The sequence below is a fragment of the Pongo abelii genome, chromosome 1, assembly GCF_028885655.2.
Source record: "Pongo abelii isolate AG06213 chromosome 1, NHGRI_mPonAbe1-v2.0_pri, whole genome shotgun sequence".
Lineage (NCBI taxonomy): Eukaryota > Metazoa > Chordata > Mammalia > Primates > Hominidae > Pongo > Pongo abelii.
In genome coordinates, this window is record NC_071985.2 from 209510124 (window position 1) to 209530808 (window position 20685).

The following is a 20685-nucleotide window of genomic DNA, read 5'->3' on the forward strand; positions in this document are numbered from 1 at the left end:
GATTGCTTAGCTAGGGCAGTCAAGGAGGGCCTCTCTGAAGAGGTGACATTTGAGGTGAGAAGGAGCCAGATCATGCAAGGCCTTGGCAGCCACAGCAAGGAGTCAAGTTTATTATTAAGTGCAACGGGCAGGCCCTGGAGGTTTAAGCAAGGGACGGGTGTGACCTGGTTTATTATGTATAAACATCCGCTGCCCTCTGTTGGATCTCGCCCTCAGGTGCCCACGAGATAGAGGTTGGTGTGGATGAAGAGGGCTTTATCTATTTGGCTTTCGAAGCCCCTGAAGCCCCCGACTCCTCAGAGTTTCAATGGTCCAAAGACTACAAGGGCCCACTGGACCCCCAGAGGGTCAAGATCGAGGATAAAGTTAACAAGTAAGTGAGGCGAGAGGAGAAACAACTGCTCAACGGGACCCAAATACTGTCAGAGGAGCTGGCAGAGGCTCCTGGCTGAGACCACAGGGCAGGACCCATCCATGATGGTTGAAAGGCACTGCTCGGTCTTTCACTGAGGACGCTGACTGCCACCTTAGTGAGAAGAGTGGAGAGTGCATTTAAGAGGCTGCAATGGTGCTATTTTTTCTTTTCTTTTCTTTTCTTTTTTGAGACAGGGTCTTTCTCTGTCGCCCAGGCTGTGCAATGGCATGATCTCGGCTTACTGCAGCCTTGACCTCCCAAGCTCAAGCAATCCTCCTGCCTCAGCCTACTGAGTAGCTTGGCACATGTCACCTGCCCAGCTAATTTTTGTATTTTTTGTAGAGATGGGGTCTCGCTATGTTGTCTAGGCTTGTCTCTAACTCCTGAGCTCAACCAATCCTCCCCACACAGCCTCCCAAAGTGCTGGGATTACAGGAGTGAGCCACTGCGCTCAGCCAATGGCATTGTTCTTTTGGAGATTCCTTTTCTGTAGGGAATTCTATGTGCCTCTAACTCAGTACCTTCAAGGAGACCTTCAAAGAGGATTTGGTTTCTAGCCTGGCTGCCAGGGACTTGCTCTTGCAAGTTGTCTGTACTCAGGTTCTTCATCTATAGCATGAAGAGTTGGACCAGATGACCACAAGGGCCCCTGTCAAATGCCCCCATGTCTCATCCTCCCCCAGCGGCTCATGGCCTCAGCTGTGTCCAGAAGGCATAAAGCCTACGCCTCAAGCCCTGGAGGAAGTCAGGGTGGTGTGGCCAGTGCAGACCCAGTGCCAGAGAGCCCAGATAATGGCACCATTGAAGGTGTCAGGCCAGAGGGGACCCTGAGGAGGTAGAAGGAGGCAGCTGCCTGTGCTTCCTGACTTGGCCAGGGTCTGCTTGGGGTACAGGCTCACCAGAAGCTACCTGGACTCCCTGGCTCCCAGGCCTCTAGTGCACAGGACCAAGGATCTCCTCCCAGAGCCTCTGCTCTCCTCTCTCTGCCAGGTCCAAGGTCATCCTGAAAGAACCTGGCCTCGAGGATTTGGGCACCTACTCAGTCATAGTCACTGATGCCGATGAAGACATCTCCGCAAGCCACACGCTGACTGAGGAAGGTAATGCACCTGCCCCCACTCCCTGCCACCTCCCCAGAGAGAGAGTCCCAAACACAAATGCCCACAGAGGTCAGCAAGAAGCAACCAAAATGAGTAAAGTGGCAATTTCCACAGAGAAGTAGGCCTTCACCCACCCATCCTTTCCATCAATGGATATCTATTGAGCACCTGCCACAGGCCAAGTAGGCCCTGGATATTACATCAGTGAACTCAACAGACAAAAATCCCTACCCAGTGAAATTTACATTTTTTGGTCTCTCTTTTATTTTCCTACTTTTGTATTTTATTTTATTTTATTTTATTTTTATTTTATTTATTTTTTTTTTTTGAGACGGATTCTCGCTCTGTCGCCCAGGCTGGAATGCAGTGGCACAATCTCGGCTCACTGCAACCTCCGCCTCCCGGGTTCAAGCAATTCTCCTGCCTGAGCCTCCCAAGTAGCTGGGTCTACAGGCACCTGCCACCACGCTGGCTAATTTTTTGTATTTTTAGTAGAGATGGGGTTTCACCGTATTAGCAATGCTGGTCTCAATCTCCTGACCTCGTGATCCGCCCACCTCAGCCTCCCAAAGTGTTGGGATTACAGGCGTGAGCCACTGTGCCCAACCTGTTTTCCCACTTTTGGTAAAAGCAAAGGTACTAGAATTATTTTTGTCTCCTTCTGTAGCCCCAAAAAGCAACAGTGCAAGTGTGATGATAAATTGCACACAGCAGTTGGTCTGAGAAATGGGGTGACAATAGGGAGTGTTGGGGACTGCGGGTAACCGGAGAGTGAATACCACATCTAAAGGACCATCCATATTTGATAAATTAAACTGAACCAAAGCCTGTGCTCACAACAGATGAGACACTCTGCTACCTCCGTAGCAACTAGGACAGCCCTTGCCCATTGTCTACCCTGCTTATGGCACATGAGGCCTTTTGATTTTGTTAAGAAACAGAAGCCAGAGAGACCCAGGTTCCAATTCCAGTTCCATAATTTGCTGGCTGATTTTGGACAAGTCATGCCACCTTCCTGGGCCTCAGTTTCCTCCCCTGTAAAGAGGGATTATAATCCCTGGCTGCCCCCACCTGAAACAATATTGTTATGCAGATACAATCAGATGATTCTATGCAAACTAAAGCCATCCATGAAAATGATGGTATTTTTTTGGTTTTGTTTGCCGTGTGCTTGCCGTGAATCTAGACTCATTGTGTTAAGAATTGTGGGGTTTACTAGGGAAAATGAGGCATGGGCTCTGCCCCTGCCAATTCATCCACACAGTCCATATTGACTGAGCACCTACTGTGTACAAGACATTCACATAGATTCAGAGCTCACCTTAGCAGGAGAGACAACACTGAGAAGCAGTCAGCAGGCCGGGCGCAGTGGCTCACACCTATAATCCTAGCATTTTGGGAGGCTGAGGAGGGCGGATCACCTGAAGTCAGGAGTTCAAGACCAGCCTGGCCAACATGGTAAAACCCTGTCTCTACTAAAAATACAAAAATTAGCTGGGCATGGTGGCACATTCCTGTAATCCCAGCTACTTGGGAGGCTGAGGCAGGAGAATCGCTTGAACCCTGGAGGCGGAGGTTGCAGTGAGCCAAGATCGCACCATTGCACTCCAGCCTGGGCAACAAGAGCGAAACTCTGTCTCAAAAAAAAAAAAAGAAAAAAAGAAGAAGATGAAGAAACAGTCAGCAAACGAGACAGCATTCTAGAACAGTCTGAGACTTCTGGGCTGCAGTGCTCGGTGTGTGGTCTAGACCCAGGGATACTAAGATGGCATATGACAGGGGTGAGCAATGAGGCCCTGGCACCAGTGGTCCTAGAGTGACCAGAGATAGACAGTAATGCTCAGCCCACAGCCCTGCAGAGGACTAATGAAGTATGCAGAACCAGGTACGTGGTAGATGCTCCTCTAGGGAGATGAGACTTGATCTAGGCCTTGAAGGACAGGGAGAGGACGCAATCTCAGGGTGGCCAGCTGCAGCCCCGGCATCACCCTCAGTGCCCCAGGGCAAAGTACTCATCATGGCCCCTATGGAGCAAAGGAACCCCAAGGTGGGGGGAGGTGTCTCTTGGAACTTTGACCCAGCACAGGATCCTAGGAAATATCCGGCCAGGATATTTCATTCTCTCTGGTTTCTTCCTCACTACCCCCTATCCCAGAGCTGGAGAAGCTGAAGAAGCTGAGTCATGAGATCAGAAACCCAGGTAAGCAAGCAGTCCAAGCTGCCAGCCTTGTGCAGCTCCCACTGGGCCCACTGGCATGTTCTGAGCAGAGCAGAGTCAGGCCAAGGACCAGGAAACAACCCCAGAGGGACAGAGGGTGGGAGAACCGCAGAGCTAGAAGGTCAGGGACCACTCAAGAAGCTCATGGAAAGAAAAGAGCAGCAGGAAAGGGGATGCGAGGAAGGGAAATGTGGGTGTTTTCCTCTTTTATAATTACTGTTATTGGCTCTTTAGTCATCAGGATTTGGGATCGTCTAAACCTCTGCTTCTCTGCATTGACTAGGGACAGTGTGTACAGTCCCTAGAGCAGGGGAGGTCACAAACTTGGCTACACAACAGAACCATGACGACACCTTTCCTAATCCCAATACCTAGGCCATGCCACAGACAAATCAGAATCTCTGAGGATGGAGCCCAGATGCTAGGGTTTTTGAAAGTCGTCTGGGATCCAATGCCCTGCCAGGTTGGGAACTGCAGCCCCAGAGCTCTTGGGAGAGGAAACGCTTCACTGAGATTAATTAAATCTAGAGTGGGCATTAGGAAAACCCTCCTCTGAGCCCCACCCAGTACAGTGTCCTTCAGGTTCTCTAAGCGTTTTGCATGTCAGATGCCAAGGGTGTGCTCAAGGTGGGGCTGGAAGGGAGCGGGAAAGGGAGAAGGGGTCCAACCCACCCCCTTCCGGTCCTGCGCCTCCCAGTGATCAAACTGATCTCCGGCTGGAACATTGACATCCTGGAGCGAGGGGAGGTGCGGCTTTGGCTGGAAGTAGAAAAGTTATCTCCAGCGGCTGAGCTACATCTAATCTTCAACAACAAGGAGATCTTCAGCTCGCCGGTAATTGGGTGCTCACAGTCCCTGAAGTGAGGCTCCCCTGCCGGGGAGGCGGCCTCACGGGGTGGTGATTCCGCATGGGCTTGTACTTCCCCCTAGTGGCCATTTCAGAAATGACGGTGTGCTTTTGCTGTTCAGTGATGAGGACGGGATGGGGACATTTGGCTCTTAGTACCAGTGCTGGTGTTGGGGATGGGGTTGGCCGGGACACTACATGCTGGCCAATGCAAGGGACATTCCCACAAACAAAGAATTTCCACACCCCCCACAACTTTTGATTACCCCACCAGACATTCTTAAGATGAAAAACCTGCATTCATGCCTATAATTATCCAAGGCTAGACTCTAACTCTGTTTTACGTATAAATACAAAGTATTTTTGTACAATTTTTTTCTTTTTTAATCTTTTTAATTAGAGATGGGGACTCACTATGTTGACCAGGTTGGTCTTGAACTCCTGGCCTTAAGTACTCCTTCTGCCTCTGTCTCCCAAACAATTTTATTTTTTGTTTTCTGTTTTTGTTTGTTTTTGAGACAGAACCTCACTTTGTCACCATGGCTAAAGTGCAGTGGCATGATCTCAGCTCACTGCAGCCTCAACCTCCCAGACTCAAGCGATCCTCCCACCTCAGCCTCCCGAGTAGTTGGGACCACAGTCACACACCACCACGCCCAGCTAATTTTTATATTTTTTTGTAGAGACAGGGTTTTGCCTTGTTGCCCAGGCTGCAAACTCCTGAACTCAGGAGATCGTCCTGCCTCAGCTTCCCAAAGTATGCAATGTTACTATACACTGAATGGAGAATTTTTATTCTGCTGGCTACTTTACCTATGCTCATTCATTTTCCTGCTTTTGTATGGAATAGCTTCTGATTTTTTTGCTTTTCTTCTCTTAAAGTCAAACCGATTCATTATAAATCAGTACAGCATAATTGAGATTATATCCAAGCACCTATATATTGAAATATTTTTATTTTAAATGACTTATTTCTCTAAATTATGGTTAGAGTATGATATTATTTTGTAAATCATATCTGTAGACAGGTTGTATTAGATTGAACCACATGATTTGTCGATATTCAACCGTTTACTGCTGATGTGGCAATGTCAACCTCATGAGAGATTCAAATTCACGACTCAATCTCATATTATTTGTGAATTTCATCTCCAGATGGCAAAGCAGCCATTAGAAAATAATGGCTGGGCATGTTGTGGCTGGGTGGGGTGGCCCACGCCTGTAATCCCAGCATATTGGGAGGCCGAGGCAGGTGGATCATCTGAGGTCAGGAGTTCAAGACCAGCCTGGCCAACATGATGAAACCCCGTCTCTACTAAAAATACAAAAACTTAGCCGGGCATGGTGGTGTGCACCTGTACTCTCAGCTACTCAGGAGGCTGAGGCACAAGAATCGCTTGAACCTGGAAGGCAGAGGTTGCAGTGAGCCAAAATCGTGCCACTGCACTCCAGCCTGGGCAATAAAGTGAGACTCTGTTTCAAAAAAAAAGACTGTTTCCAAAAAAAAAAAAAAAAAAGAAAAGAAAAAAAGAAAATATATGTTATATATATCAAAGGTCCAGTGACCAAAAAAAAAAAGAAAGAAAGAAAATATGTATTATAGAAAGAGGGCATTGGTTCTGACAGGAGTCTCATGTCCACCCCCTGTGGGTTATATGACCTTGGCAGGTCTCTTCACCTGTCTGTGCCTCTGTTTCTGCATCTGTGCAATGGGGCTGGTTGTCCCAGCATCAAAAGGTGCAAATCAGAAAACTGACTTGAAAGTTCTGCATAAAGATTGTGCAATGACCTTACCACATGGTATAGGAAGTGTTACAAAGTCTGGACTCATTAGTATTCAGTGGTGGGACAATCAGTTGTCCCTATAGAAAAATAAAGCAAAATTAGATCACTCCCCCAAATCAACATACAAATAAAGCCAGAGGAAGAAAGAACCTAGATGAGGAAAATGAAATTTTAAAAACTGTTAGAATATGGTAAAATGTAAATGAGTGTTAATTCTGGGTGGCAAGTACAGGAGTATTTTTTTTTTCCATTATCCTTTACACGCGTCAATGGGGTTTTTCCCACTTTAAAAGAAGTAGAAAATAAGCTGCTGGGCACAATGGCAAATGCCTGTAATCCCAGCACCTTGGGAGGCCGAGGCGGGCAGATTACTTGAGGCCGGGAGTTCGAGACCAGCCTGGCCAACATGGTGAAACCCTGTCTCTACTAAAAATACAAAAATTAGCTGGGTGTGGTGGCACATGCTTGTAATCCCAGCTACTCAGGAGACTGAGGCAGGAGAATTGCTTGAACCCGGGAGGCAGAAGCTGCAGTGAGCCGAGATTGCGCCACTGCACTCCAGCCTGGGTGATGGAGCGAGACTCTGTCTCAAAAAAGAAAAAAAAAGAAAGAAAAAGAAAAGAAAATGGCAAAAATCGTGGCACAGCAGGGGTTCCAGGCTTATTATTAAATTGTAACTGATCGCGCCACTGCATCCCAGCCTGGGCAAGAGTGAGGCTCTGTCTTAAAAAAAAAAAGCAACAACAAAAAAAAATTGTAACTTATTCAAGCACCCCGGGGGACTAGGTGTGGGGGGAGCCGCAGAGGGTTACCCAACGCCCCGCCCAGTCTCTGAAGGTTGACAGCTCTGCGCTTACCACCCCCAAGCCCACTACACTCTGATGTGTACCCCACAACAAAGTTCCCAGAACAGGGAAGAGGACTCTGGAGTTTGTCCTTTTCAGAACCGCAAAATTAATTTTGACCGAGAGAAGGGCCTGGTGGAAGTGATCATCCAGAACTTGTCTGAGGAGGACAAAGGGTCGTACACCGCTCAACTCCAAGATGGAAAAGCCAAAAACCAGATTACCTTGACATTGGTGGATGACGGTCAGCCATGCCCAGCCATGCCCAGCCCTGCCCCGCCCAGCCCTGCCCCGCCCTGCCCCGCACACCCGGCCTGCCCTGCAGCCCTGAGTCCTCGGTTCTGCAGCCTGCTGAGCACAGCCCCCTCGACTTCTGTCCACCCCATGTCCCCTCTCCAGACCCACACTCCTCTCAGCTCATGCCAGTTCCTCCCTCTGTGTTCACAGATTTTGACAAACTTCTGAGGAAGGCAGATGCTAAGAGAAGGGACTGGAAGAGAAAACAGGGTAAGATCTACTGGGGTGAAATTCAAAATCCCTGGCCACTGGTTCGTGCTAGAGATGCTGGACTGGGGGTTAATGGGACCCCCAGCCCTGTTGGGTCCCCAAGGGAGGTCCACTGCCATTCAGTCCAGTTCTGTCCCAGTGCCAGATCAAAATAGCCCTTGCCTGACCTGAGGGTGAGAGCCGAGCCCTCTTAAATTTTGCACCCTGAAGCCAGGCACAGTGCCTCACGCCTGTAATCCCAGCACTTTGGGAGGCCAAGGTGGTCAGATCACTTGAGGCCAGGAGTTTAAGACCAGCCTGGCCAACATGGCGAAACCCTATCTCTATGAAAAATACAAAAATTAGCCGAGCATGGTGGCACATGCCTGTAATTCCAGCTACTCAGGAGGCTGAGCCATGAGAATCCTTGAAACCAGGAGGCCGAGCTTGCAGTGAGCCGAGATTGTGCCACTGCACTCTAGCCTGGACGACAGAGCGAGACTCTGTCTCAAAAAAAAAGAAAGAAAGAAATTTGCGCCCTGAGCATCGCCCTTGCCTCACCCCAGTCCCAGCCCTGGCAGAGGCAGTATCTGAGAAGTCCATAGCCATTAGCTGTCCCTCCCCCCAGCACTGCCTGGACACAGGTGGCACCCTGGCTGAGGCTGGCTCTCTGACAGTGGGCACATTTGTTTTGCACGCACAGGTCCCTATTTTGAGCAGCCGTTGCAGTGGAAGGTCACGGAGGACTGCCAAGTGCAGCTGACGTGCAAGGCAAGTCCTGCCCTGCCCCCAGGCCCAGTGCGGGGGGACCTGTGGCTTGTCCCCAAGCCCAATTGCTGTCCCTGCCTACCTGGCCCCCTAAATTCCATACTCTGTGCTTGGCTGATCACACACACAGAAAGTACCCCCGAGGAGACCACATGTAACCCAAAAAGCAAACCCACCTTCCCAGCGCCCATGGGGTAGGATTAGTGTGAGGTGGACCAGCCTTGAACGAGATTCTAGTGGCTCCAGAAGGGATTTCGAGGGGTCAGGGGGTCTAGGTGCCTGCGAGGGTTTATATGTTGAGGGGTATCCCTGTGTTTATGATTATCCTGTGCCCAGAGACTCACAGTATTATTTCATCTGCCTCACAATCATCTGTGACTATCTTCACTTTATAGATGAGAAAACAAATGGGGAAATAGCTCAAGGCCACACGGTAAGAGGGAGAGCCCAGGTTTGAACCAAGTCTATCTGACTCCAAAGCCTAAGGTCCTTCTTAGCACCCTTCAGCCTGTTTAGATAACTGGGGAAGGGGAGGGTGGGTGCTCTCCCAGAAGCATATTCATTCAGTAAACTCAGGGCATCTATTATGTGCCACTCTGCGAGGTACTGAACATAAGAAGATGATGAAGTGGTCTCTGTGGGCCTTGGGAGCCCATGGTCAAGGCAGGACCATTGGAAAACAGCATCCCTCATGCTTGACTCGGATGGGGCAGGAAATTGATGAATCGTGATGGAGGGGTGACTATGGGATGCTTCAAAAAAAGGCTTCCTGGAGGAGATGACATTTAACTGAAGCATATGGATATTTACAAGAAAAATAGAGTAGGACAGGGATCAAGAGGCAGAGGGAAAACCGTTAGCAAGAATTCAGAGTCCAGAGGCCAGCAGAGGAGACATATGGTATGTGAAAGGACACCACTGAGATGCCTGAAAGTGTGCACAGGTGTGTTTTTACTCAAAAAGAAACAAGCCTGACAGAGTCTCCTCATTCCCCACCTTCCCCAGGTGACCAACACCAAGAAGGAGACTCGCTTTCAGTGGTTCTTCCAGAGGGCAGAGATGCCAGATGGTCAGTATGATCCAGAGACGGGAACGGGACTTCTCTGCATTGAAGAGGCAAGTGTGGCTCCAGCTTCAGGGCTCACTTTCTCCTTTGGCTGCAAGCCAGGGAGGGCCGAGAGCTCTGGGCTGGGAGTCAGAGGCACGGCCGAGGCTGGGTTGATGCAAGTGAGGCCCTGAGCACAAAATTCAAGAGGCACCAGAAAACTCAGTAATCAAGATAAATAATATTGTATGCAATATTCTAAAAAATCAAAATTAATGCAAAAAGAAAGCTATTAAAACCCCCAAATTTTCAATAGAGACAGAATCAGTATTACTGATTTTTTTCTTTAGCTCCAGTACTGGCCCTGCCAATGACTGTGCAGGCTTGGGCTAGCCCCCGTCCCTCTCTGACCTCAGCTTTCATCTGCAACATGAGCGGGTTGGAAGGGATGCTCTCTCAATGCCTCCTTCCCGCCCCAACAGTCTAGGATTCGGGACAGGAAGGATGTCTCCATGTGAGGCAGATCTGGGCAGAATAAAGCAGGCCTGGAGCTCAATTCTCCCCCCAAGTCCTCCCCATGGCCTTTGGTGGACTGTGGCCTGGTTAAGAGAGAAACACAAGGCTTGCTCTTAAACGTCAACCTTTTTCTGCCCTGCTGCTGATGTCTGTGGCCTCACTGGGTGCCAGGAGGACTGCAGCAAACAGAGGCTTGCTGACTAGGAAGAAAACAATGATTTCAAGGTCTTCTCCCAAATCTTGGCCAGGCTGATGCCAAGTCAGCCTTTGCCACCACTGTGCAATCTCCTCAGACAGGCTGTGGCACCAGTAGGTGCCTCATAGTTACGGAGTTTTATTTTAATCATCAGTCCCATTGGTGAAAACTTTCTGGCCTCCTAAGAGTTACCTCCCTTGATCCCCACAGCAGCTGTAGCATACAGGCAGGGCAAGGATGATGCCATGATTTCACAGATCAGTAGACTGAGGCTCAGAGGGTTTCAGTGCAAAGACATAAGGCTAGAAGGTGGGATCAGAAGCCACTCCAGTCACCCACCCTAGGTTTGGCTGAGAACTTGGAGCCTTCCTGGGATGGTGAGGACATAAGAGAGGACTTTTGGGGCTCAGCACCTCAATCCTCAGGTTAAGAGCTGCCTCTGTCTTGGATCCTGCCCCAAACCCACTGTGTGGAGATGGTCCTGGTGGGAAGTATTGAGAGATGAGGGCTGAAGGAAGGTGCTGTGTAATGAGAGGTCACTTCTGATCTCTGGACCTTGCCTTGAAAGCACAACTCAAGTTCTTGCTTTGCTGAGTGTTTGTTCAGACTTAATTTGGGGCTGACAAACATGGGCCAAAAGGGCCCCCTTGTCCTGGGCAGGAGAAAACATGCTTCCTCCTGGGGAACTGCAGGTGGTGGGGGTCCCTCCATCCAGGAGCCCCCAGGGAGTGAAAGGTGGGCCAGGCCCAGACAAGCTCTGCAAAGTGAGGCTCACTGTGTCATGCTCAGAGCAGCTGCCTGTGAATGCAAACGAAGGTGTCTGGTTCTGTCCTCAACTCCCCCTACTCCACCCCTTCCCCAGGCCCAGACAAGCCCCAAGCTAGGAATCCAAGGGCTCTGGAGCCGAAAGGAGCCTTAGAGCTCACCCAGCCCAGATGAGTAAACGGAGGCCCAGGGAGGAGAAGGGTCTTACCTGAGGTCACACAGAGAGTGAGGGGCAGGCCTGGAGCCCAGGCCTCCAGATTTGGTATCCATCTCTCCTTCTGGAGCCCATGCTGACACCACCATCGCTCATCCTTCTTTCCAGTTGTCCAAAAAGGACAAGGGAATTTACAGAGCGATGGTTTCTGACGATCGAGGGGAGGATGACACCATATTGGACCTCACGGGTGACGGTAGGAGCTGGCGATGGGTCAGGGGCTGTGGAGGGAGCACAGTGGAGCAGACTGTGATGTGATCTGTGCAGTAAGATTTATGGGATCACCATGTCACTTGGAGAAATTGAGGCACAAAGAGATTAAGTAACTTGCCCAAGATTCCACATCTAGTCAGTGGCAGGGGCCAGGTCGGTGTGACTCTGATGCCCGTGTTCACCACAGTATACCACAGTGAGCCCAGGCTTGGAGCCCCGAAGCCTGAGTTCACTCCTCCGTCCCACAGTGGGCCCAGGCTCCTCATCAGGCTGATCGGCTCAGCCTGCAAAAAACTGTCAGGTTTGCATGTTTGTCCTCCATCCATAGTGCCCTTCTGCCCACCCCATTGCTGAGTGCCCTGAACCCGCTCCTATCCCCAAGCTATGAGAGTCATCCTACAGAGTTGCCTGTCCCTCTGAGAGCAGCTCATGGGCTCCACCAGCCTTTTTCTAGGATGTCCCCACTCCTAGCACATCCCTAGGGGAGCCCTATGCCAGCTAACCCTTCTCTCTGTTTCCCACCAGCCCTGGATGCCATCTTCACCGAGCTGGGCAGGATTGGTGGTAAGCAGCCTGCCTCTTTGCCCAGCCCTGCCCTGATGCCCAACAGCCTCCAAGCAGCCTAACACTGGCCTTGGCTATTGGGGGTGGGTTTAGTTTCCAACCTCAAACACCGAAGAGAAAGTCCTGCCTCTTCACAGCACTGCATTTCCCCCACAGCACCTGCCCCCCAGGGCAGAGGCAGACAAGCCGGCCCCAAAATCTGATGCCTAAATGGCCTCAGGGAAGATTCATCCTTCTCCTCTGTCTCCCCAGCCCTCTCTGCAACTCCACTGAAAATCCAGGGGACCGAGGAAGGGATCCGGATCTTCAGCAAGGTCAAGTACTACAACGTGGAGTACATGAAAACCACCTGGTTCCACAAGTAAGTCCACCTTGCCCCAGAGCCCCAGCGAGGCTGGAAAGGATTCAGCACCTGACCCATGGGGGCCTCCCTCCCTTCTCCCTGCCTGGTCCTCCAAGCAGAGCCTGGTCCCAGGGGTTGGCAGAGACAGGGTCTCTCCCTGGTCTTGCTGTCCACAGAAGGAGTTGAGGATAGAGATTAGCAGTGGGAGGAGTAGAAAGGCTTTGCCGAGATCCCCCAGTGAAGGTGGGAACCTTGGTGGGACAACATTTTTCTGGAAACTCTATGGCCACAGCAGGATCAGTCTCTGGGCAGCAGCTAGGAACTGGGGGAGAAAGGGATGCAGGGACAAAGAAGAGCCAAATGATCAGGTAGGTCAGGGCACCCTTGTGGGCCTCTGCAGCCTTAGCAAACTTGGTCAGCCAGGCTTAGGGGAAACATGCAGGAAAAGGGTCTGTGGGGCTGGCCACTGAGAGCCAGGGCTTGAAGGCAGGATAGATGAGGTACCCACAGAGACTCAGCCACTCTCTGAGTGACCCCAGATAATCCAACAGCAGAGTTTTCCCAGTGCTTTTTATCAGTTGCATGCCTCAGCCTTGTGGAGCAGACATTACTGCACCCATTCTATGGAGAAGGCTTGACTGATTTGGTCCAGGTTGTCAAATGAATGAGAGCCAAGGCCAGATGGAATTTCAGGACAATAGGTTCCTCCTCCAGTCAGAGTTTCTGAGCCCTGTGACTAAGCACAGAGGTGTCACCTCTGCAACACAACACTGGGAACAGAGGACAGTGTCTCTAGGAATGAAATTTAAGTAAAGAAGGGGAAAAGTTTCACCTTATGTGATTTCTAAAGGTTAGAGTAGAGTGCTTGTGGGAAGAAGGCCTGGGAGAGTGTAAAAGGAGGAGAATAAAGAGGTGAGGAAGTTGGCTTCTAAGGGTGAGGGAAGTGGCAGTCACAGACCCTAAAGAACCATTTCCTTAGGGTCCCTGCCTGTGGCATACATCACAAATGCGGACTCAGCATCGATACACAGCTGTCATGCCACAAGAATTGATGAATGAATGAATGAGTGAATGAATGCAGTATTGAATGATGAATGGAGGGTTGAATAATGAATGAGTAAGTGAGTGGATATTTATCTGGTGCCTCATGGTCACCACCCATAGCCCATGGATCTCGAAACAACACCAGAGGAGAGGATTTTGGGGCAGGGGTATCTGTTGACCTGCAGACAGGCAGCCTTAACCATTTCTCCACCCTCACATTCAGAGACAAACGTCTGGAGAGTGGTGATCGGATAAGGACAGGCACCACCCTGGATGAGATCTGGCTTCACATCCTGGACCCCAAAGATTCAGACAAGGGCAAATACACTCTGGAAATAGCTGCAGGGAAGGAAGTCCGGCAACTCTCAACAGATCTCTCAGGGCAAGGTGAGCCATCCACCTATTTCTGCAGAGAAACCTGCTTAGAAAATCCCATGGACAGGCCGGGCACGCTGGGTCAGTCCTGTAATCCCAGCACTTTGGGAGGCTGAAGTGGGAGGATCACTTGAGCTCTGGAGTTTGAGACCAGTCTGGGCAACATAGTGAGACCAGCCTGGGCAACATTTCTACAAAAACTAAAAATTATTTAGCTGGGCATGGTGATGCGTGCCTGTATTCCCATCTACTTGGGAGGCTGAAGCGGGAGGATTGCTTGAGCCCGGGAGATAGAGGCTGCAATGAGCTGTGATCACACCACTGTACTCCAGCCTGGGCAACACAGTGAGACCCTGTCTCAAAAAATAAAAGAATAATGATAAAGATTACTCTGGGATAGGTGTTAAGGAAAGAAATATTTTTAAAAAATTTTTAGCTAAATAAAAAGAAAGAAAAAAGAAAACCCCACAGTCTTTTGAGGGAATGCCTACCCTCCCACGCACTCCTGCCACTGCCCCAAAGGAACATGCGGAAGAGAGTGGAGGACAGTCAGGGATAAGCTCTGCTCCCAGGGTCACCCTGTCCCCATCATTGGACAGCATAGGCCCTGATGGCCCCCTTTCTCCTCTGTCCTTCTTATAGCTTTTGAGGACGCAATGGCTGAACACCAGAGACTGAAGTAAGTTACGTCTACGTTTCTCAGTGTGAATTATAGGCCCCTCCAGGGTGTGGCGTGAACTAGGCTCAGGACTCCCTGGGAGCCCCAGCCAGCTCCACCTTTCCCTCGTCACCCCTCACCTCCACCTGGGCTGGACTGTCCTTTAGCAAGTGGAATGTCACACCTTGTTCCCATTTCTGTTTTTCAGAAACTTGGCCATCATCGAGAAGAGTAAGTCGGCCGATATTTCTGTTGTTTTTGTTTCTGAATTTGGGGCAAACTTCCTGGAAGCTCAAGCCTTTTGGTGGGCTGCTGAAGGCCTCGTTCCACAGTGGGGTCTGGGGGGCTCTAGGGTCTTACAGAGCTGCAGGGAAGACCTGAGCAAGACAGAGATAGAATCTGAGGACACCTGGGATTGTGTTGTGGAATCACCCAGCGGGAGCCTGGTTCTCGCAGGCACATGGACTACGTTGATTGGACCGAAAAGGAGGGGACAGACAGGAATGAGGCTGGGCAGGCCTTCCTGAGTGATCTGTGGGGATGGGGTGACTTTAAAGCTGAAGCTATGGCTCTTGAGGCATTGGAGCCTCATTGAATCCAGGATGAAGCCCCAAACCCAGAGGCACACGGCACGGCCTCTGGGCCACCTGGGGAGGCACCACCAAGTCCATGAGCTCGAGCTTGTCCCATTCATCACCTCCCAACCCAAGCCAGTTCTAAGCGTCCCGGTGGTAGGAGTCTGGCTGTCTGCTCTCACTGGCCCAGCAGATGAGGAGTAAGGATTTCAGTGAGGGAAAGACCCAGGCAGGCAGCAGAGCACAGGTGTGGCCATAGAAGGAGACAGCACAGCTCTAAGAACAGACAAGAAAACTCACACCACCAGCTTGAGGCCATGTGTGGGAGGGGATAATTCGCTCTGCATGGCATCATTGTCCCCGAGTGTCCCCACTTGACAGGAAGTGCGGGCCTCAGGCTCATAGCTGTTATTGGGAAGGGGCAATTGAGGGGTATAAGTGGCCATGCAGTGAGAAGCTCCTGCAGGAGCCTGAGGGGCGCCTCGGTGGAGGGAGCACAGCCCAAGACCAGCCTCAGCCTCAGGCCACGAGGAGGTTCTTGTACCGTGAATCTAATCATTCACCCAGTGAAAATGTCCCTGCCCATAGTGGAATGCCACATCCTGAACAGAAGCCCCGTCCAGGACCCTAATAGAGGAAAGCTGAATTCACCAATACTGGGTTGCTGGGGCGTGTGGAATCAGAGCTGAAGGAAACAATCATTTTGTCCAGCTGTGAAGGGTTGGTGACACTTTCTGCCCACAACTGCATCCATCTGTGGGGCCTTCCCCTCCCCATCTGGGGTCCTGCTCCCCTTTCACCCACTGGACAGACACCATCCGCATCAGGCTCTTTGCACGTCCCTGATTCCTGGTCTAGGCCGTGCTGACCACCCGTCCTGTTCCCACAGCTTCCCCTGCACCATGAGGAGCAGACCAGATTTCTGCTTAGTGGTTGACAACCACACTCTTCCTGGCCACCCACAATGGCCACCAGGTCCCTCGCTTGACCAGGTTCAAAGTGTCCCAAAAGCTTCTGTACCGCTTTCTCTGACCTTGTTGGTCACACCCGTTGTGTGGATTTTGCCAGTTGAAGTCTCAGAGTCCCACTTACCTTCTTCCTGGTTCTTGAGGTCAGGAGCATCTCATGGTCACCTCCAGGTACCACCAATCATAGCAAATGACCTCAGATCAGTGGCAGAAACACACTATGGCCCATATCTTCTACTTACGAATACAAGGAAGCATGTAATACAGTTCTAGAAATTTCCATCCAAGGCCAGGTGTGACAGCTCATGCCTATAATCCCAGCACTTTAGGAGGCCAAGGCAGGAGGATTGCTTGAGCCTAGGAGTTCAAGACCAGCCTGGGCAACATGGCGAAACCCCATCTCTACAAAAAATACAAAAATTAGCCAGGCGTGCTGGTGCATGCCTGTAGTCCCAGCTGCTCAGGTGGCTGAGGGGGGTAGGACTGCTTGAGCCCGGAAGGCAGAAGTTGCAGTGAGCTGAGATTGTGCTGCTGCACTCCACCCTGGGCAACAGAGCGAGACCCTGTCTCAAAAAATTAATTTTGAAAAAAAAATTTTAAAAAGATTTCCATCCAAAATAATGAAAATAGAAAAAGAAAAAAAAAGAAGCCTTGCTTAAAAATAAACCTCAACTCTATGAAACTTCTGGGCGAGCGACTGGCAGAAAAAGATTCATCGCTGGGGTCTCTTATTTCCCTTCCAGATCGTGCCAAAGTGGTGAGGGGTCTGCCAGATGTGGCCACGATCATGGAAGATAAGGTACTGACCCTTTCCGGCCCACAGCCAGCAGTCCCCCTCTGTGTTCCTTCGTGCATCTACCACAGATCACGAAACAATGCAGCTCCGTGGATTCAAAGCCAAAGAGTGGCCAAGTGACCACACCTCATTGATGACATGTGGTACAAAGGAAAGCCACTGGGCCTGGTGTCAGCCCTCAGTGGGTGCTTGGCCTAGTTCTATCTCCATCTGTCTAGACAGTCCTGGGCATCCTAGACTTCTACCTGCGGACTTCAGCGTCCACAAGAAATGTCTACTGGGAGATCCCTAAAACCCGTCTAGGACTGAACTTATTTATGTAAATCTAGTGTTCCTGAAAACAATTGCTGACTTTTTGATGGTGCTTACTTTGTGTCAGGCACGATTCCATGTATATTATCTTTTTGAGCTTCTTTAGCCATCAAGGCAATCACATGAAATAGGGTTTTATTTATTACTAATCATAGTTTATAGCTGAGGAAACCCAGAGTCCCTTAACCCAGGTTAAGAGACCTAAGGTCACACAGCTTAAAGGGGCAGAGCTGAGACTGACACCCAGGAAGCCCAACTCCAGAGCCTGTGTGTTTAATAATTATTATAGTGCTCTGCATTAGAGCTTGTTCAGCAATTTTCTATTTTAATTCATAAACCTATGCACCAAAGCAATATAATCTTACTTGCATGGTAAAACCATAGTGACATATATATTACAAAAAGCAATAAAACAAAGCGAAGGCCATTCTGGGACCGATAATTGCGAGAGTAATTATGGTCTGAGATTCTGATGAGTAAGTATTCCTGTAGAAAGGTTGAGAATGGCCGGGCGCAGTGGCTCACGCCTGTAATCCCAGCACTTTGGGAGGCTGAGGAGGGCAGATCACCTGAGGTCAGGAGTTCGAGACCAGCCTGGCCAACATGGCAAAGCCCCGTCTCTATTAGAAATACAAAAATTAGCCGGGCTTGGTGGCGGGCACCTGTAACCCCAGCTACTCGGGAGGCTGAGGCAGGAGAATCACTTGATCCTGGGAGGCAGAGGTTGCAGTGAGCCGAGATTGTGCCACTGCACTCCAGCCTGGGCGACAGAACGAGACTCCATCTCAAAATCAAATAAAAGGTTGAGGATGAAGGATGTGGGGTTAAAATAAAATCTCTCCCCTTTACAAATTACAATAAAACACATGTACTAAATTATCACAGGGAGCAACCTGAGCTGGGAGCTCTCTGGGGGCATGAAAGCGAATGCTAAGTTCAAGTTACAAGGAGGTGAGACTGTTCCCTTCCTGTCTTTTCAAACAGACCCTGTGCTTGACTTGCATCGTCTCAGGAGACCCCACCCCTGAAATCTCTTGGCTGAAGAATGACCAGCCTGTCACCTTCCTTGACCGATACCGCATGGAAGTGAGGGGGACAGAGGTCACCATCACCATTGAGAAGGTCAACAGTGAAGACAGTGGCCGCTACGGCGTCTTCGTCAAGAACAAGTATGGCTCCGAGACAGGCCAGGTCACCATCAGTGTGTTCAAGCACGGGGACGAGCCCAAGGAGCTGAAGAGCATGTGACAGCGTGTGTCCAGGCACAGTCTGAGTCTAGTCTGCATGGACCAGTAGGGACAACCTGTACCAGGGTCACAGCCTGGCACAGGCTACAGGGGTGGGGCAGAAGGAAAGGGGACAAGATAGAACCCAGGATGTGAGGGTGGGGGTGGAGCAGATGCACCAAAGTGGAGAAGCAAAGATCTTTCTGGGGTCCTGAGTGGCTTCCAGGAGAGTGGGATGAACCCTGGACCTGGAGTAGGAGACCCGGATGCACTGGGGCTATCTAACAGTACTGGCACCTGATAGGTAGAGGTCAGGTATGCTGCTAAACACTGCAGCTCCCACCACATAGAATTATCCGACCCCAGATGTCAAAAGTGCCAAGGGTCATGAGCCCTGCCATAAACTGATACATCACACCCCTCTTTTAGGATCCCATAGTTTCAATTCACGTAAGTTCAACAGACATCTGAAATCTAGCATGTGGGAGGCTGAGGATGGAGCTGGGAATACAAAGGCAGCTGATAAGCAGGTTCTGCTTGCAAAGAGGCCTCAGTCCAATGGGAGAAACAGACCTGGGCGCAAACAACTCCAGGACAAAGCAGGACATGATAAAGATTATAAAGCAGGTCCAAGGAAAGTGCTGCCAGTGGTCCAAGGAGGGAGACAGAAGGTCGTCCCAATAGGGGGAGGTAGGGCTTTTAAAACACCTTCATCCAGGCTGGGCGAGGTGGCTCACGCCTGTAATCCCAGTAGTTTGGGAGGCCAAGGCGGGCAGATCAGCTGAGGTCAGGAGTTTGAGACCAGCCTGGCCAACATGGCGAAACCCGGTCTCTACTAAAAATACAAAAATTAGCCAGGCGTGGTGGCAGGCGCCTGTAATCCCGGCTATTCAGAAGGCCGAGGTGGGAGAATCCGTTGAACCTGAGAGGCGGAGGTTGTGATGAGCCAAGATTGAGCCAAAAAAAAATTAGCAGAATTGGTGTTGGGCCCTGAAAAATTAGTCCGATTTTGTGGTGGTAATGGGAAAAGGACATCTCAGGAACAGGGTCTGGTGGGAGGAAAGGGAAGGAGGACGCTAAGGCTGCCCAGGAGGCCTTGGATACCAGGCTTGGAGCTGGTAACCTCCAGGGCTTCCAGCACGGGGCCTCTGCCTGGTGTGACAGACACTGGCTGGCCTCACTTGATGGATCTCAGTACTGAGCTGGGCATTTCTCTGCCCCCCAACTTTTTTCTTTTTAAAAATAAGATGGGGAGTGTTCATAAAATTATAGATGTTTGTTGTAAAATTTTGGAAAACCCTGGAAATTATAGAGAAAATAAACATAATCTATACTCCCAACACCACGAAGTAACACCTGCCTCTGATTTCTGAAATGGCTTCTGAACTGAAGGATAAAGTGAGTCACCCCTACATCCCCCACGTATCAAGATATGTATGGTGGGTAACATATCCCCCAGCGGCTCACTTCCAGGCCGCATGGTGCAGGCAGGCCAGGCGTTTGATGAGACCTCTGCAGGGAGCAGCGGGGACCAGGGAGACCTGACTGGAGTTTGGGGAATCACGCAGATCTTGGAGGCAAACACCGCTGGTTTGAAGCACCCCTCTACCATCCACTCGCTGTGTGGTCTTGCACAATACTTTTCCTTTTCTGGGCCTCAGTTTCCCATCTATAAAACCAGAAGGTTGGAAGATCATTCTGAGGGTCCTTCCAATGGACACTAAGTTTTTGTTTTATTTTGTTTTGTTTTTGAGACAAGGCCTGGCTCAATTGCCCAGGCTGGAGTGCAGTGGCACCATCTCTGCTCACTGCAACTTCTGCCTCCCAGGCTCAAGTGATCCTCCTGCCTCAACCTCCTGAGTATCAGAGACTACACACCACCATGCCTGGCTAATTTTTGTATGTTTTGTAGATATGGAGTTTCACCATGTTACTCGAACTCATGAGCTCAAGCGATCTACCTGCCTTGGCCTCCCAAAGTGCTGAGATTAGAGGCATGAGCCACCCTCCCCAGCCAGATTATCTTATTACTTCCCAGAACTTCATCCTCTTTTGCTTTTCTCTTCCTATGAATATGTAGTAAACAAAAAGACATCAACCTAGCCCACACTCCTACTCTTAACACTTCCAACATCAGAGGAAAGTCTTGGCTTCTTTGGTGTGTCAATGAAAATATGTCACAAATTTCAATGACATAGGAAAGCCTGTTGGCCTTGGTGGAACATGACGTGAGCATCCCTGTTGGTGCAGATTGCACTTGCACTATAAGAAGCTACAAGCTGTGCTTCATGGGGCTGGAAATGTTGTGAGCTTTGTGATTGCTGACAAGCCAGTTTGGGGGCAGAAGCCAGTCCCTGGTCTGGTGCATTGGAGTCCTTAACATATGAATCATAATTTTTTTAAATTCCTGG

General features: G+C 50.2%; 1 protein-coding gene and 1 long non-coding RNA gene across 2 annotated transcripts in view; one reads left to right on the top strand and one right to left on the bottom strand.

Annotated features, from left to right (window-relative positions):
• Positions 1–19616, top strand: part of MYOM3 (myomesin 3) — a 57752-nt gene extending 38136 nt beyond the window's left edge. The window contains exons 22-37 of the mRNA XM_024253074.3: positions 217–373; positions 1406–1515; positions 3671–3715; positions 4431–4567; positions 7310–7454; positions 7658–7717; positions 8400–8467; positions 9470–9580; positions 11309–11396; positions 11939–11977; positions 12230–12338; positions 13588–13751; positions 14382–14418; positions 14606–14628; positions 16684–16739; positions 18033–19616. Of these exons, the coding sequence (XP_024108842.1) occupies positions 217–373; positions 1406–1515; positions 3671–3715; positions 4431–4567; positions 7310–7454; positions 7658–7717; positions 8400–8467; positions 9470–9580; positions 11309–11396; positions 11939–11977; positions 12230–12338; positions 13588–13751; positions 14382–14418; positions 14606–14628; positions 16684–16739; positions 18033–18296 (1613 nt within the window). The 3' untranslated portion in view covers positions 18297–19616. The remainder of the gene's footprint in view (positions 1–216; positions 374–1405; positions 1516–3670; positions 3716–4430; positions 4568–7309; positions 7455–7657; positions 7718–8399; positions 8468–9469; positions 9581–11308; positions 11397–11938; positions 11978–12229; positions 12339–13587; positions 13752–14381; positions 14419–14605; positions 14629–16683; positions 16740–18032) is intronic.
• The window catches only part of LOC129051945 (uncharacterized), a 34817-nt gene continuing 23665 nt past the window's right edge, over positions 9534–20685 (bottom strand). Inside the window, exons 4-5 of the long non-coding RNA XR_010136585.1 lie at positions 11195–11421; positions 9534–9699 (exon numbers count right to left, since the gene is read on the bottom strand). This is a non-coding gene — a long non-coding RNA (uncharacterized LOC129051945). The remainder of the gene's footprint in view (positions 9700–11194; positions 11422–20685) is intronic.